Genomic DNA, 17821 nt, shown 5'->3' with positions numbered 1-17821 from the left:
ATTTGCAGCTCTTTCCTGGGCTGCTGGGCCATCTCTCACTCAGGTCAGCAAGACCTGAGTTTAAGTCTTCCTCCTCTGCCAACCTGTTCTGGGAAGTGCATGTGGCCCTGGGCCTCTCGCTTCCCTTCACCCCCCCCACCCCCACCCCAAGCAACATCTCACAAGAGCCAATGGGATGCTGGCTCAGAGCTGCAGGGCTCCCTGAGTGTGATGATGGCACAAGGCCTTCTGCTCTCCGGCATCATCAGGCCCCTCCAGGCCTCCCCTTTGAGCAGAAGAAAATTTTGTAATCATAGCTGGGAATGGATGGATGGATGTTACGTAGTTCAGTAATTCTGAGGCTTCTTTTTTGGCCCAAGAAACTCCCCCTTTTGTTCCCCCAAACAAAATATTCTGTAGAACTTAACCCATAAAACAGATAAAAAAATTGGAGCCGGTCTGAGTAAAGTAGCAGAAGGGATCCCTGTGGCCCTATGGAAACAGCGAATTCCAATGCCAAAAAGCTGAATTCTGTCCCAGACTCACCATTATCAGCTTGCCAGTGGTGGTGGGCAAAACCACTTCACTCTCTGGTCCTCAGTTCCTTCATCTATCGAATGGGGATAGTTTCCCTGCTCTCTCTGCTGTCTCTTGCCTGTAAGTCCACAGATAGGAAAATACTTTAAGCTGAAAACACAGAAGTAAGGGTGTGTTGGTTTTGTTTATAACTTAACTTCGTTCTTTGAATTTTTTGCAGTAGGGGTTAGTAGTGACAGAATAAGTTGGACTTCCAGGCTTTCAAAACGAGTCTTTCTTGTAATTCTACTCCAACCTCAACATCTGAAATGGTCTATCTTCTTGATTTCATCCCTTCTTACTATGGAAGCCCCCTCCCTCTTACCCTACCCACCCCCCACCCCATCTTTTTATGTTCCCAGAATTCCAGGGTCTACCTGCAGCCTGGACCTCCAGAGTTTCCAATTCCCCCTTCCCCCGGTCCTCTCTTCCCTGCCCCAGCCCACACTTCTCTGTTTGCCTCAGTCTCCCTCCAGCAGAAACCCCCTTCCAGAAAGGGCACTCCCAAAGAAGCCAAAACATAAGCCATTTCTGAGCCACCGCTCCCCCCCATAACCTAATGCAGCTTCTCCTTCCGCCTTGATGTCTTACAGAGCTGGGACTGTTTTCTTTCTTTTCTTTTCTTTTCTGTAAAGATTTTATTTATTTATTTGTCAGAGAGAGAGAGCACAAGCGGGGGGGGAGTAACAGGTAGAGTGAGAAGCAGGCTCCCCGCTGAGCAGGGAGTCCTCCGATGCAGGGCTCGATGGATCCCAGGACCCCGGGATCATGACCTGAGCTGAAGGCAGACGCTTAACCGACTGAGCCACCCAGGCGTCCCAGGGTCTGTTTTCCAGTATAACACAAACACTCAGCGGGCCCAGGCTTGTTGTCCCAGCTTGTAGAAGCTACCAGGGGATCCCAGGACCTTGTCTAGAGCCAGCCCCTCATAGAGAAACTCTATTTGAGCGACTACATAATTACAAATGCGTAGGGCTACCTTTAAAATGGCTTAAACCCGACACCATAGGATCCCAGAGCTGCTTGGTTTTAATGACTTTAACGTAGAGAGAGCACTGAGAACAGAGAAGACCCTGATAAAAGGGTTGGAAAGGGAGGGGCCAAGCTCCACAGCCTCTCCCTCCCTTCCTGCACACTCGAGATGTTCCTTCTTGTATCTTAGTTTGTTCATCTGCAAATGGGGACATAGGGACCCACCGTACTTGTTCAGATTACAGGATGTAGACAGTGTTGTCTGCGATCCTCAACCTCAGTACCAGGGACATCTGGGACCAGATAATTCTTTGCTGTCAAGCTGTTGTGTGCACTGTAGGATGTTTAGGGGTGCCCCTGGCCTACACCCACTAGATGTCAGGAGCACCCTTACCCTGAGTTGTGACAGCCAAAAATGTCTCCAGATAGTGTCCAATGTCCCCTTGGGGGCAAAAATGCTCCCAGTTGAGAACCACTGGTATAAGTGAACACAACAGATAAACAAATTCTTCACAATTACCGCATGTATGTGACCAACACACATTTATAAATTCATCCACTGAAAGGACATAAAGCTGAGAGCAGATTTGGAAGTGAAAACCAAAGCTGCCAGGCAAAATGCCTCTCTCCTCTCCACTCCCTCCACCTCCCCCCACCCCCACCCCCACCAGCAAAGACCAGGTGTGCTTGGTGAGAGTCCTACCTTAATCATCCTGGCTGACCCCGAGCACTCCCCTCCACCGGCCTGGGTCATTCTTGCAGCGTGGGCCTCACCCCTCTGAAGTTGGAGCCATTAATACCAGCAAAATATTTCTTAATCTCCTAAGCCTCAGCTTTGAATCCTTAAAAAGGAAAGAAAGAAACAGCACAAATCTCTTAATTAGGACGCCCAATCACTTTGATAAATATTTACCTGGTTCCAGCACGAGGTTGGAAACCCCATGCCGTTAGTCAATAGAGGTCAGCAAAGTGCACCCTGGGAGCCGTGTGATGCAGTCCAGCCTGGCTTTGGATGGAGGCTTGGAGGATGCCTCTTTTAGCGACAGGTGAATAAGCACATTCCTGCCTACTCTGCACACCTGCCCCGACAAAGTCCCGGGTTGAGATGGAGGGCTCATCATAAATAACTGCCTGGCTTCCTCAACTTTCTGGAGAGAGGTGGCGGTCTCCTCTGCCAGTTGGGCCACCAAGCCAACCAAACCATCCCCCGCATTCTCAAGAGTGTCCTGGCTAAGCACCTTTGCCCCTATCTGGAACTCTCTCCCTTCTCCACTTAGCCACACTAGGGGCCATACTCTACAGGTAGCTTCCCTGATTGTCAACTCCGTCCTTGTACCCAATACTGCTTCCCTACGTAGACTCTATTTAGCTCTTAGGCCCTATACACAGTCTTGAAATAAGTAGGAGCTGTCTGACCTTGAGTACGTCCCAGAGGTAAGGGCTCCCCTTAGATTATGGTACCTCCGAAGGGGTCTTGCATAGAGTAGGCTTTCTGTCAATTTTTGCCAGGTAAGCAATCAGATGCCACTATTCCATTCCCATTTTACAGATGTGGAAACTGAGACCCTGAGAGTTTTAGGGTCTTGCCCAGGATCATGCAGATCCTCAAGGCCTCCTGATACACAGGCTAGAGCCTTCAGAGACAGATGCCATTGGAAGCAGGGACGAGGGCAGAGGTGTTTGGGAAGCAGGCTCTTAGCTCCCTTCCTTAGGGAGCAAAGACACCTTGTCAGAAAGCAAAACACAGAAAGGATCCATGGAAGCAGAAAGCACCCTGGTGCAGGCTGAGGGGGAGGGGAAGGTTTCTTTTAGAACTCTTTGCTCATCCTGTTCCCTTCTACCCATTGGAACTTCTGTCCATCCTTCTGGACTGAGTTCAAGCTCCACCCTTCCCAGAAGTCCTCTGAGAACCCCCCCCCCCACACAACTCCTGTTCTCCCACAGAACCAGACTGCACAGTTATACGCAGATACTTCATTGCTGTGGCTTGTCTTCTCAGAAATGCTAAGAACTCCACTGCTGTTGTAGTCAGATTTCTCTGCCTGCATTTCCACCACCCCACACACATCCCCCCCAAGGAGTGGCTTTGAATCACTCCCCTGTCCTCCCCCCCACAGACACACCCCTCAGGGAGCCTTGGACAGTAGGGATCTCCAAAGTCAACTGAGGGCCAAGATAAAGAGTGGGAGTTCCAGAGAAGGAGGGGACCACCCAATGATGTCAGGAGGGCATTGGGGGAGCTCAGGGGAAGGGAACTGGGTGTTCTCACTTGGGCGTGGTTACTGCTTGGTTTACTCCCCCCAAGAGCCCTGACACTAGACCCTACTGTCTCTGTAGGCACCCAGAAAATGCACAAGGACTCGAATCCCTCCATGGTCCTACATCATCATCGTGGCCACCATAGCTAACTGTTATTGATCACCTCATGTGCCAGGTTCTGTACTAAGTACATCGCGTGCATTATCTCCATCGATCCTCAAAACAATCCTCTGCGGTAGACAGGATTGTACTCTCCACTTTACAGATGAGGAAATGGAGGCTTAGCAAGATTAAATAAGTCCCCACAGTCACATAACTTGGACCTGCCAGAGAATTGGAAGAGGGGTTGGGAGACCCTGGGAAATCTCCCGACCTCTCAGAGCTCAGTCCCCTTCCCTGAAATGAAGTGGCTCCCAGATGTGCTCTAGAGGGCTCCCTCTGGGACTTCCTGGGGCCCTCTAGTTTCCTGTGGTGTGTCCTGAAGCCTGATCTGCATTCCCAGGAAAGCTAAGCTCCTAGAGCGAGTGGCAGGTGGTGGTGAAGACTCTGGAACTGAATTGCCTAGGTTCAAGTCTGGCAGCCTCTGAAGTGACCTTGGGCAAGTCACTGTACCACAGTGTGTCAATTGCCCCCCTGTAAGATAGGAGTAACCCTGATAGCACCCACTTCATTCACTAGGAAAGGACTGTGTTAATATTTGTCAAGTGCTTAGAACAGTGTCTGGCACGGAGTAAGCACTATGTAAGAGTTTGTTAAATAAATAAAAATTCTCTTTTCTCTTGCTCTATGGCCAGGTGCTTGCTTGCGGGAGAAGGCCTGGGATGAATAGTGGGGGGGCTCTCAGGGGGAAGGACCTAAGGGGGGGATGGGCAGGATTGCCTTAGCAAAAGGCCAATAATCAGAGGAGCCTTACAGAATCAACCAAAGGGAGATGGGTGAAGGAGATTTCTCTTCCCTCTGGGCAGTCCAAAGGAGAGGTCTTAAAAAAAAAAAAAAAAAAAAAAAATCAAAGTCAGTGGAGGCAGTAGAAGGGATGACAGGGAGAGGTTCAAAACTCCACCCAAGGCACTGGGATCAGGTCCTCAAATAGGAGGCCACAGCCTGGTGGCTGACCTGAGCCAGACCCTTTAATTTCTGAGAAAGGGAGAAAACATATATTAAAACCCTCTCTGAAGCGTTTGACAATTTTTTGAAAGAACCAGAGCAGAAGCTCTTGGAGCTGGTAAACAGCTGCCCACCAACCACCCTGCACCCCAAATGAGGGGCTGGGGAGACTCGGTTCGGCAAATCCACGCCGGACTTTCTGTCTCACCCGGGTGACTTTTTTTTTTTTTTTTTTTTTTTTTTTTAGTGTGCCAGGAATTCCTCTCCCACGTGGGGTGGACTCCGAGGTACTCAATTAAGCAGCCAATGAAAAGTCAGCTCTCCGGTAGCAAATGACCCTGACACTTCTTGTAACATAAACAGTTGAAACGTTTCCAATTAGAACTGGAGACAGAGACGTTTGAACTCTTTCTCTCCACTCCCCTCCTTCTTTAAAAATAATTGTCAAGCGCTTTGGACATGGTGTTGTATACATGTTTTTTTGTTTTCTTTTCCCTTTCTTGAGCATAAAAGAAATGTATATTTCTCCTTGTTTTTTTTTTTTTTTTTTCTAACTTGTGGGGTGTCGCGCGGGTAGGGGTAGAGCGGTGGCAAGCCTAAGGGGGTGCTGGCCTCGTTACTTACCTCCCGCCCCACTTCCTGTTCTGGGCTCCGGAGAGCTGGGAGTGATGCTGGGGTGCGCAGCGAGTAGGATTCCGGAGGCGGGCGAGCGGGCCCTGTGACCCTACAGCCTGACCCTCAGAAAGGGCTGCTAATGAATGAAAGAGTGAATGAATAGGAATGAATCAAGGCCTTTCCTTTAGCAAATGCTTGCACGGATCCTCCTCCCGCAAGCAAAGGAGGCGCTGAGGTTGGTTCCTGAGCTGGCTGCCCTGGATTCGAATCTTGAGACTTCTGCCCAGCTTGGGGCAAATTCGGAGGTTTCTCAGCCTCTCTTTTTTACTCTATAAAACGGGGTTACCATGCAGGCCGCTTCCCTAGGGCGTGAGGTGAGGACGAAGAGAGTGCTCGCTTGGGTAACAGCGTCCTGCCTCGTGCATAGTAAGCGCTCTGGTGCGCTAATAGTTCTTGACAGCGTGGCGGGCCCTCCAGCGGCGCCCAGCAGAGGAGGCGGCGCTCGGCAAACCCAAGTCCATCTATGCAGCCGCGCACTCCTCCAAGGTGCCGCGCCCCGCGCAGGCGCCCGGGCTCACAGGTGAACTGGACCGGAGTCCGCCCTGTGGGAGTGTCCAGGCTCGTGCGGTCCCCAGGATCGCGGGGGGCAAGAGCCGTGCCTGAACCGGCGACAGAGCTGCTGGGCTCTTCTGTCCGCAATCCGAGTAGACCTGACCCGGGGGCCAGGACTAGTCGGCCGACTACGGGCGGACGCCGTCGGAGCCAGTTCGGAATGAGATCGAGAAAGGGAGGCCGGACGAGGCGCATCTTGAAGGCATTGTGTTTAATAAATCCAGGCGAGACGCACACCCGCTACTCCCTCCCCCCCCCCGCTCCTCCTGGCTCCCAAATCGAGACCTGCTGTGGGATCCCCAGTTTATGGGGTCTTAAAACCCCCTCCACTTTGATTAGCAGCTTCAAAGGGCTCCCTTTAAAGTTTGCCCCCTCCCTGCCCCCACCTTCCCTTTTACAGGCCACCCCTCCCCCATCTCTCCTTCTAGACTTCTGGACGGCAACAACAAAACACGACGCAAGTTTGGGGAGGGGAGGAGAGGGGAGGGAGAAATCTTCAGATTTCCTCCTAAACGTGGGCCGTAGAAATTACCTGTTTCAGGCGTGCGCAGGAGTCAGAGAACCGTGGAGTTTAGGGGGTTTTTTCTTTCTTTTTCCTTTTTCTTTCTTTCTTTTTTTTTTTCTTTTTTGGTTTGTGTGTGTGTTTTTTACCTTCTATTATTTAAATTGATACGTTTCATTACTAGGGAGAAAAATAAAATATTCCTTTGATACACAAAATCAAATTGATATTTAGCCTCTGCTTACTTTTTTATGCATGGCTCCTTTATACCACATGGTAGTGACAGATTGTTTGAGCTGGAAGGAAAAGCCATTCAAAGCTAATTAAGCAGCCATTCCAAGCACTATTTGCAAGCGGGAGGCTCAGAAGCCTCGGCATTTGTCAGCGCTCCCCCACCCCTCGTGGTTTTGACTGACAGCTCTGGCCGCGGACTGACAGCTCCCTGCAGTTCCACCAATCAGGAACGGAGAGCCCCCTCAGCGGTCTCTGATTGGTCTTCCGGGCCTTGCTCGGGGGCGGGGTCGACGGCTCCCACGTGGGGGGCAGGAGCGAGAAAGGGGCGGGGCGGGTAGGAAGCGGGTGCGCCCACCCGTGACGTAAGGGGGAGGGCAGAGAAGGGGGAGGGGAAAAGGAAGCTCCAAAGAGGAGCCATTTTGTGTCTAATGAATGCTGCGGCCAGATGCTCGCATCTGTCAAGCTGGGCTTCTCCCTAACCCCCCCTTCGGTGCGCGCCGCACACGATTTATGTTTTTATTTAGGAAAATAAATAAATGAAGAGAGGAGCGCGGTTCAGGACTGGCGGCCGGAGCGGGCGCTGGGAGGTTCAACTCCGAGGCGGGCGCTCACGTGTAACTCCCTGCGCACCGGCCTCCGAGCGCCCGCTCGCTCTCAGCTCCTCATTAAGATGCAAGAGCGAACTCCAGATCCTAATGAGGGGAAAATATAGATCCGGGGGCGCGCGGCCCGCTCGCTCGCGCCCGCCACCGGCCCCCGGGTGCGTGCGTTCTCATGGAGATGCCGGGGAGGGACCCGCGCCCCCCCACCCCGCGGGACCCGTCCACCCGGCGGTGCCCGCGGGAGTCCGGGGCATGGCCGCTCCCCCACACCTCCCCCCACCCGGGCCCGTCTGCCCTGACGTAACCCCGAGCGGCAGATCGAGGCTACCGGTTTGCGAACAAACTGGCCCGCGGAGTCGAGTGGCCCGTGCGACCGCGCGGGGAGTCCCGGGGGCGCGGCGGTGGGGGTGCAGGGGGGCGCGCGAACGTCTGCCCCTCCCGGGGCGTCGAGGCTGGCGGCAGAGACACCCAGGGGCCGGCACGCGCGTCCGTCCGCAGGCTGCCGCCGAGGCGGTGACACTGCCTCGAGCAGGCCCGGTAAACCCGGTGGGAACGGGGAGCTCCCGGGCCGGGGCAGGGCCGCCTCCCCATCCTCTCCTCCTCTCCCTTGACCCGGGTGCGCGGTGGGGAGCCGCAGGAAGGAGCCCCGAGTGGGGAAAGCGCGAACTGGGCCGGTTGTCCGCCGGCAGCCGGCCCTTCCATCTGCGCTGGCCAAGCAAGAGTTCCTCAGACTTCTCGCAGGCAGCCGCCGCACATCAAAGACGCTGTTTATTTGGCTTTCTGGAAAGAAGGACGAATGAACAAAGAAGAAAAGCTGGGGGCCAGTTGGGGGGGCGTGGGGGCGTGGGCGGGAGAAGGGGTAAAGAGAGGGGCACCCTCAGTTTCCAGCAAATTTTTTCAGGTGGGAGGCAACTTCGGGATCCACCATTTTATCAGTCTTAAATCTTGCGAAGTGAAAACATTAAAGTGACAAAGTGATTCTGTTTGTTTTATAGTATCTAATTGGGCTGCTTTGCAGACCTAATGAGATCGAGGGAGGACTCGTTCGCCGCCACTGCAGAATAAACTGATACGTTACCACCAGCCACAGGTTTTGAGGACCGTACAGCTTGTCTTTTTTCTTTTGTTGTTATTCCTGTTTCCTCTCTTTCCCCCTCCCGCCAAATAATTATTTGCTAGTAGATGGGGGGGGGGGAGGAAAGAAAGAGGCGGGGGGAAAAAAAGTCTAGCAGCCCAGGACTATAATATATATCTATTTATTATATGTCTTTCGGTTAATTCCTGATCTGAGGAGCGCTGTTTTTCACTCCCATGCGAAAGTCACCAGCGGGTAGGGCCTGATTGCTACTTTTCATGCATAGTTTTAGACACAAGAGGGCATTGTGACGTCGCGCCCGGCGGCGCCCAGTCGCAGGCCGAGCCCGGTGGCCCCACGTGGGGGCCGCGCGCTCCCATTGGCCAGCGCCGGGCGAAGCTGCCACATTATTTTGTTACTTTTCAGTCCCTATTTGGAACTGCTCTCGCGGCAGTTCAGACCTCGTGCTCGTCCCCCTCGCCTGTCTGTGTGTGGTATCCGCAGGTCCGGGGCACTTTTTTGGGTGTGTGTGTGTGTGTTTGGGGGGTTTGTCGGGGCGCGGAGAGGAGAGCCGGGCCGAGGGGAAGGAAGGAAGCCGCAGAGCTCCCCGGTCTCGGGCTGCGCTCTCCTGCCTGTGCGCTCCGAGGCGGCGGCGGCGGCGGCGGCGGCGCCGAGCGCTCCTCGCAGAGGACGCGGCGCTGGAGCTGGGAGCAGCGAGGACCCCTTTGCGGAGGCTTCCTGTGCCCGCTGGAGTTAGGATGCCAGGGCGGCTGATTTGCACCTACTGAGCCTGGAGTTTCCTCCTCTGCCCTGGGAAGGGCTTGCAGCGGCGGCGGCGGCGGCGGCAGTAGCAGACGGAACAGCAGGCTCTCCTCTCCGAGGGGGGGCGTCGAAGCGCCAGCGCCGGGCTCCCGCCCTCACCCTCCGGCGCTCCTGCGGCCCCCAGCCGCCACCTCGGTGCTTGGCTCCTTCCTCTTCTCCCGGAGCGCCGCCTCTGGGATCGGACCCGCGCGGCCCGGATGCTGGGGCTGCCTCGGCGCGCCCCCCTCCCGGCGCGAGGCGCTGAGTGATTCGGAGGGGGCCCGCAGTCGCCCCAAGAGGGGACCCCGGCCTCGGGATCCCGCGCCGGAGCCACTGGGGAGACGACGATGTCCGCGCAGCCCCGGGCTCTGACGCGCTCCACGCAGTGGGGGGAAGGCGGCCGGCCGCAGCCCGCCGAGCCCTAGGCGCACAAAGCCCGAGCCCGCCGCCCGGCCTCGGCGCCGGCCGACGACTTTGCCGCCTGCTCCGCAGCTCTTTGTCTCCACTTGGGGCGGGCGCCCGACTCTGGGATTTCGCTGCGAGAGCGGGCTGGGGGGGCCGGGGGCGAGCTCTCGGTTTCCCGGCCGCCCCCCGCTGGGGCTTGGCTCCCCCCTCCCCCGCACCTCCCCGGCCCGAGCTCTCGGCGCTTCCACGCTCTCGGAATCACGACCCCTCCCTGCCATGTATCCGCAAGGCAGACATCCGGTGAGTAATTGCAACTCGGTTTATTTAAGCATCTATCATGGCAGGGTAAACGAGGCAGTTTATCTGGCACCTCCATTTTGCTTGTTGCTACCTTTATGGTGAGAGTGTGTGCGTGTGCGTGTGTGTGTGTGCGTGTGTGTGTGTGTGCGCGCGCGTTCACACAAAGGGGATGGGGATGGGGGGGCGCCGTTGAGAGAGGAGGTTAATTCCGCCCGAGTGGCGTGGGGGGCTGCCCGTGTTCCAGCCGAACTGTTTGTTTTCACGTTGCCCCCCGCCCCTCTCCCAAATCTCCCCAACTCACCCGGCTGTCTCCCAGTTCCTGTCTTACTTGGGAATGGGAGCCCATTCGTGCAAGGGATGCAAGCCCCGGCCGCCAATGGGGAGGGATTTGGGGCGCCCCCCTCCCCCCGCGACGGGCAGCTGAGAAACTTGCTGGGAACGTTCTGGGCTGTGAGGGTGGCCTCCCGGGTTAGGGAGGGGGGAGCCGGCCGAAGCCGCCGAGGGGCTGGGGCAGCCTGGAGCCCCGTCTGACGCCCCCGCCCCCTCCCCTGTCTCGTCCTCGCGGGCTCTAGGCTCCCCATCAACCCGGGCAGCCGGGATTTAAATTCACGGTGGCTGAGTCTTGTGACAGGATCAAAGACGAATTCCAGTTCCTGCAAGCTCAATATCACAGGTAAGGCCGGTGGGGGCCGCCCCGGGGCTGGCGGGGAGGGGCGTCCCCGCCGCGGCTCCTGCCACCCCCCGCGGGGACGGTGGGGGCTCCCGACCCGGGGCGGCGGGGCAGCCGGGGCCTCCGCCTTTTGTTTCCCCTTTCCGAGCGCGGCGCCTTAACCCTTTGCTGCCCGCAGCCTCCCGGCTCCCCGTGCCGTCCGCGGGGTGTGAGTCGGGGTCGCGGCGGGCTCGCTCCGTGTTCCGGGGGTCGCGAGCCGGCCCCCCCCCCCCACCGCGGCCCCGAGAAGTCCACGCGCTCGGTCGCGGGAAGTTTCAAGTTGTTTCACTCCCCTCCCCGCGGCGGGGACCCGAGCCCCCTCCGCGCAGAGGCTGCGGGATGACCGGGGTACCCCCGGGGGCGGTCAGGAAGTGGAAAAGTGGTTCACGGAGGCCCTGACGCTGGAGCCTCGGAGGAGGCTGCGCGGGCTCCAGGCCTGAGCCGGCTCCTCCTGCCCTCGCAGCCTCAAAGTGGAGTACGACAAGCTGGCGAACGAGAAGACGGAGATGCAGCGCCATTACGTGATGGTGAGAGGCGGCCGCGGGCCGGGGCGGGGGCGGCCCGGGGGCGGGGGTCAGGGGACCCTGCAGCCGGGGTCCCAGGACGCCGCGGCCAGTCAGCCGCAGGGCAGCCCTGGGAGCCGATGTCATCCGAGTGTGCCCCGACCTTCCACCAGCTCCCCCCGCCCCACCCCCCTTAGCCCGGGCCACTTGCGGGAGGGTGGGCGAGAGAAGGGGAGAAAGAGAAGCAGAGAAACCCAAGTCCAGGCGGGGCGCTTGGGCGCTACTTCTATGCCCCTTTCATTTGTGTTTTCAAGGTTTCCCAGAGGGCTGGTTGCCCTGTCTTGGCCAGTAAGATAGGATTGGATCAGTACACGTCAGGGTTGGATAAAATCTCTCTTTGAGACCTCCTGGGAGTGTTTGGAAACTTTGTGGCTTTGCAGCCCTGGGATCTAGACCGAGTGGGACAGAAGCCCTCTCTGCCTCCCCCACTGCTTACCCCTGGGTTTTGTGAGCATGGAGGAGCCTTTTAAAGCCCTCTGCCTCCATTCCCCTTCCTCCTCAGGGATACCCCAACTGAGAATCTTGTCAGCCTTGGGGCAGTAGGTAGACTCTCACCCCTTTCCCAGCGGCTGTTCAGTGAGTTTCAATCTTCTGTTTGTGAGAGGACAGGGAAGGCACTTAAGCGCCCTCCCTGCACTGCTTTCCACATAAGAGGCCTTCGACACATTGCTAAATAACTCTCAGAGGACAAGAGGGTCCCAGTGTACACACGATTCCCTGTTGAACCCGAACCTTGTATAAACAGGATATATGGCACATGGATGCTTGTGGGAGGGAGGGCTCGGCTCCTGGTACTCTTGCATATATAATGTTCTGTAGAGATGAGGACAGCACTTGCCCCTTGTCAGCTCTTAAACCCCTCTCTCTAGCTGGCTTCGGGGTTTAGGTTGAACTTCTTTAGCAGATTTATCATAAAAGTAATGACTTGGCCAGAAACCTGCCCCAAAAGCTGATTTTGGAAAGTGAACAGATCAATGTGTTGCCCATTAATGGGGATTCTTTTTACTTTTAGTACTATGAGATGTCCTATGGCCTGAACATTGAAATGCACAAGCAGGTAAGTGCTTTTCTTTCTAAAAAATCTATCTGATGGTTAAAAACATATAATACATGGGTTTCTGATAGCCCCTTCTCTTTGAAAATGAGCCTAGACCTTCTGTTCCTCCTTCTCCTTGAAGAGTGAATGGATCCAGTTTCTGAAATGCAGGGTCTGAGGTGTTGCTTATTTCTTGGACATGTTGAGCTTTTAGCAATAGAGCTTGTGGAATTAGTCCTGGTCTTGGATCTTGGTGGAAGATAAAGGAGCAAAGGGAAAGCTGTACCTTCAGGATCTGCTTTACAAACTCCTAAAACCCAGAGGGGGCTGGCTGGCTGCTTTTAAATGTTTTAATGTAAAATTCTTGAGAGGAAATGCAGGAGGGGTGTGTGTGTGTGTGTGTGTGTGTGTGTGTGTGTGTGTGTACGGGCGGTCGCAAAAATTTGATGTTCTGCCTTGATAAGATTAAACTTCAAGAGTCTTAAAAGCCAGGCTGAGCTGTCAGAATTTAAGGGAACAAGCCACTAACTGCTGAAAAATATGAATCCAGGATGAACTACAGCCGTATAATGCCTTACAGTTCCAAGGCCGCTTTCTCCTCTCTATCTTAATTTGAAGGCAGTCGGGTTCCCATTTTACAGAGAAGGAAGCTGAAGCGGAGAGGTGAAGTAACTTGCCCAGGGGCAGCCTCGCCAGGACTTTTGAGATGGCTGGTAGTTGAGCTCAGCTTTGAAATCCTGAAGTCAAACTAGTTTAGCTAGCGTGTTGTTGTTTGATGGATATGTAAACTACCTCGTATTGTCGCTCTTCTAATAACAGTATACCTCAAACGGAGCAAATACAAACAGGCTTTATCTCGGTGCATATCAGTAACTAGTGCTAGGCTGGGCTGTGGGAGAGGCCTGTTTGTGTATTTGTGTTCCAAGGAGAGGCTGCCTGTAATTTGGCTTGGCCAGCGATTAGAAGTGACTTGGCACGAATAAATGGCGCAGACCGGTTGTTCTTTTTAACAATTGGTGTTCTTGAAATCTCAGAAGGCTGTTGACTCATTCTAGCCTTTGGTGACCGTGACTTGAATGGATTTTCTGCCTTAAATGAACAGTCGTTTACAAGGTCTAAATTTTGTTCTTTCAGGGGGCAGGGACCCGGGCAGGTGAGAAGGGCAGGTGACCCAGGCATGCTTGTAGATTGCTGCCTGCTCCAGCGGCTTCCTCTAGAGCCTTCTGGATCTGCAGTTTCCTTTCTTTACTGGAGGAGCCCCAGTGTTAGGTGGAGGGCAGCCCGAAAGGGGCCTGAGTTTATGGAGCAGTGTGGGAAGCCAGTCTGTGGCTTCCTGAGGGGTTATGAGCTCCTTAGGAAGGCTACCAGCTTTTTGCTTTTTGACCCACAGAAATCATAAGCAAACATGGCTGTGTACATAGAGATGTTTCTTTTCAGAAGAACGAACTGGAGACAGGTTCTGCCCAACTTTAGGTGGGACCGGCTGGGTCTGACTCATCCAGTCTGAATGCATGCCATGGACCTGGGGTCTCAGGTGTTCAAGGACCTTGGGGTGTTATGCAAGGTGCCCCCTCCTCCCTTTCTCAACTGCCTCTCCCCCCCCCCTCAGTGCTTAGTTTCTTGGGTGTGTTTAAAGAGGGTAATTGCACACAGTTTTAAAATTTATAGCAGCAGTTATTCTAAGAGCTTCATAATTAAGGTGTAATATGTCGTTGCATGTTGAGGTCTGCATGGGTGGTGTTCCCACGTCTATGAGTGGATGGTTCTTTGGCACAAAGAATCCACCTTGGCTGGTGGAGCAAACGTGTTCCCGGAGTCCTGGGGAGACACTGAACTCTGGAAGAGTTAACTGTCTTAATGCCTTTGGTGGTGGCGTCTGCCTCAAGAGCAGCTGTGCGCATCTGGGACCTCTGGCTATTCCCCAGATCTCTGGCTATTCCCCAGACGGGGCTCTTAAGGGGAGAATGCCTGAGGTTTGGCAACATGGTCTCATTGTAATCCTCCCAGCTGCTAGAGGCAGACAGATGGGATTCTTTGCACCCTTTGTATAGGCCAGAAAACTGAGGCTTCAGGGAAGCCAGTGGGCCAGAGCTGGGACTCCAGTCCAAGCCTCTGGATTCCCCCACTGGGCGCTTTGACCCCACTTGCCACTCACCTTTGCCTTCCAGCCAGTTGCCCTTGGCTTCCCAGCATGAATGAGTGTGCTCTGAGTGCCAGGGCCCTTGCAGGGTTCACGGCACTGTCTTGAGTGGGGTGAAATCGCCCGGTGGCTCTGGAGGAACAAAGAGGCAAGGGGGTGAAGAAACCGGGGCTAAGAAATGCAATCCTGACCTAATGGGGCCGGCCACTCCCTAGGCTTGCGAGGGTTCTGCAGAAGAAAACCCAGCCACTAATTGTAGTGTGGGTCTTGGGTGCATTTGGCGGATGGTGGTTAGGCCTGAGCAAACAAGTTTATCAGCTGACCTGTTTAGCGGTTGACTGGTGTTTTATCTGCACACACAATCAAGTGACTGGAGTGCTTGAATTATTCATGCAGTGTCCTGCCCTCTAGACTTGACTGTTCGTGTGATTACATCTGCCTGGAACAAACAGGCTGGATTCTTCATCTTTAAGCTCAGGGCGGGTGGTGGGGACTGGCTGTACCTTTATATATATTAGGTGAGCTCCAGAGCCAGCACCTTGGGAAATGTGGGGGTCCTCAGCCTGCTCACGTGCACCACACCCCAGCTTTTCCACCAACCGCCACTACATTTTTTTTTTTTTTTTAAAGCTCTCCTTTGCTGTCTCTATGGGAAATGCCTATTAGTTGGGAACCTCAGGTTCTGCCAGGTGGGCCCTGATTATTGACAGAGGGCAGCTGATGAGGTGCGTCCAGCCCATTTTTTCTTTTACCGAGAGGTTAAACTCACTGTGGCTGGCTCCTTTCCTGGCTGTTTCTCTGTCTCCTTCTCGCTCTTTCTCCAAGCTGTCAAATCCCAGAGAAGTAATAAATGGGTTTTCCTCCTACTCCTCTGCCTACCTCTCTAATTATGGCAAAGCAAAGATTACAGAATCACGGGCCAGGCCTCAGCCTTCCAGGGGTCACCCACCTCCTCCAGGCTCCTGCTTCCAGGCAGAATGTCAAGGGTGATTTGGCGAGGCCAGGGAGGCGATGGGGACTGCCCAGCTCATCCTCGTCGGTTCCCATCCTGTTCCTGCTGGGGCTCTCCAGTGTCAGCCACGGGTCACAAAGCCGGCTTAGAAAGGAGCACCCCAGAGCACCTGTTGGGCATTGGGTTGGAGGCAGGAGAAGCTGGGTCAGGCCATCTTCACCCTCCCCCAGTCAGCGCTGAGGTTTCAAAAGAGGACTTGAGGCATTTGGAACTCTGGGGCAGCGCCATGCCAATGCCAAACGGTCACCCTTTTTCTGCAAACCCAGAGGAGCGATGCTTCCTCCAAGTTTCTTTTGGCATCCCGGAACTGGGAGAGCCCTTTGGCTTCTCATCCAAACCTTCCATGTTACAGATGAAGAAACTGAGGCCCAGGAGGGGAGCTGAGCTAACCCAGTCACCCAGTCCCACGTTAGTGCTAGGGCTGCTCCTGGGGCCTTTCGTCCAGTCCCCAGGTCTCTGTTTAGCAAGACTCAAGAAGTGAAGCATATTTGTTTACTAACCAGTCGCACTCTGTGGCTTTAAGTATTATTGCTTCTTTCTGTTTATTATCTCCAGAAGCTAAGGCTACAAACCTGGTTATACCAAAGTACAAAGTACCCCATTTCGGGTTGTATAACCATATCAGCTGAACACTTTGTTGCCCACAGTCCTCTTCCGAATTGCCAGCTATTTGCACAACCAATGATTTGATGTGCGTAATAATAAACCGAATGCATAACTAGCAACCCCAGAGGTAAGGTTCACTGGCGAGGTAAAGTGATAAAACCTGTGAACTTTTTACCCAAGGATACAGAAAGCCTTGAACACAGGGCTGAAGAAGGAGATGGCAAATCTCTGTCCCCTCCCCTCTCATCCCCTGAATAATTAGGGGCTTGGCTGGAAGATCTCCGGCAGGTGGCAAGGTTATAAAGACCCGGCCCAGGAGTGCCTGTTTGTATGGCATCTGGGTTGAGCTAAGAGGAGATCCGGAGTAGTGTTTTTTCCTGGCATCCAAGCACCCCTCGTAGGCCCTGGTTTCCACCTAACCTTTCCCGGCTGGTCACTCTTGCCTAGGACAGTCTTTCTCCAGTCACACAGTTCTTCTCACTGCCCTGGGGGCCTGCCATGGTCAGCTTTGGGGTCTGCCAAGCTCAAAGTCCCCTTCCCCCCGGCCCCAGACTGCCTTCCACCCCAGCCTTCTCTGGACCCTTATTCTTCACTGCCTAATGAGCTATACAGAGTAGGGTTGGTGTGGTTCTCTGGCTCTTTCCCTTCTCATACGTTTGATCATTGGGATGACCTAGGAGATGGGCACAGAAATGGCTCCTGTCCTTACTCAAGGACACGGAGCCTGGGTGGGAAACCTGGCTTCTTAATAAGACTCCTTCCATGAACCTCTCCTGGACCAGGGGCCCCCAGAGGGCACAGAGCTGAATCTCCCTTCGGATTCTTCCTCCTCCACTTAGTATAGGAAGGGTCTGGTCTATGTCCGAGGCCCTTCATTTCCATTTTGTCCTAGGAGTGAGTTGGTCAAGGAATGAGCTCCCTTTTCCCTCCTGCATGGGAAAGTGTTTTTTTATCCAGGTCTGTTTGCACAAAATACCGGGACATGTGGGGCGAAAAGGTAGTCAAGGCCAAATCTCAGTGGGGTTTCCCGTTGTGATCTGGTACACGCCTGCTGTCCTTTCTCACACTTCAGCGTCTCGTCTTTGTGTGGATGGAGGAAGCCCCTCGGCTGGGGTCTGTTATGTACCCTTAGCACGAAATAGGTGCTCAGTAAACACGCCGGTTTTCCTTTACTCTGAATTACTCGGGTTGTCAGAGGGTGGGATTCCGATTCCCTGAGCTCTGGCGGTAGGAAGTGAGGGTTTTAATTGTGGGTTGGCCACCAGCTCTGCAGGCTTCCTCCTACTGTTCAGCATCCAGTTTCTTCATCAGGAAAATGAGGGGGTTGGATTCCTGCCAGAACGGTTATTAGGGGCCTGGGATGTGCTGGGTGTGGGCTGGGGCCGGTTACACAGCCGAATAAGACACCATTCCCTCGGCTGGGGAGTTGGCATCTAAATAAGTCATGGCAGCGCAGTGAGGTAAGTGCTAATATGGCCCAGTGTCACTGGAGGAACACCCGGGACAGAACAGCCTATTCTTCCCCGGAAAGGGGAGGGAAAGGGGAGTCGGGTCAGAGAAGACTACACCGAAGGGCTGTTACCTGAGCCTTAAAGGGAGGGCAGGGGCTGCTGAGGCAGAAGCCTGCAGAGAGGAGGAGATCTCTCTCTCTCTCTCTCTCTCTCTCTTTCTCTCTCGGTGGCAGCCGCTCTTGGAAAGGCCAGCGGAAGCACAGTCCAC

At 54.6% G+C, this 17821-nt stretch overlaps 1 protein-coding gene across 8 annotated transcripts in view; it reads left to right on the top strand.

Annotated features, from left to right (window-relative positions):
- Positions 1–8955: 8955 nt before the first annotated feature.
- Positions 8956–17821, top strand: part of TLE3 (TLE family member 3, transcriptional corepressor) — a 47581-nt gene continuing 38715 nt past the window's right edge. For all 8 annotated transcript variants that reach the window (XM_034994824.1, XM_034994822.1, XM_034994823.1 and 5 more), the window contains exons 1-4: positions 8956–10036; positions 10609–10709; positions 11209–11272; positions 12321–12365. In XM_034994824.1, coding sequence (XP_034850715.1) covers positions 10013–10036; positions 10609–10709; positions 11209–11272; positions 12321–12365 — 234 coding nt within the window. In that variant the 5' untranslated portion in view covers positions 8956–10012. The remainder of the gene's footprint in view (positions 10037–10608; positions 10710–11208; positions 11273–12320; positions 12366–17821) is intronic.

Source organism: Mirounga leonina, unplaced genomic scaffold (assembly GCF_011800145.1).
Source record: "Mirounga leonina isolate KUSES-001 unplaced genomic scaffold, KU_Mleo_1.0 Mir_91, whole genome shotgun sequence".
Classification (NCBI taxonomy): domain Eukaryota; kingdom Metazoa; phylum Chordata; class Mammalia; order Carnivora; family Phocidae; genus Mirounga; species Mirounga leonina.
Note: the sequence above shows the minus strand (reverse complement) of the source record. Positions and strands in the feature narration are given on the sequence as shown.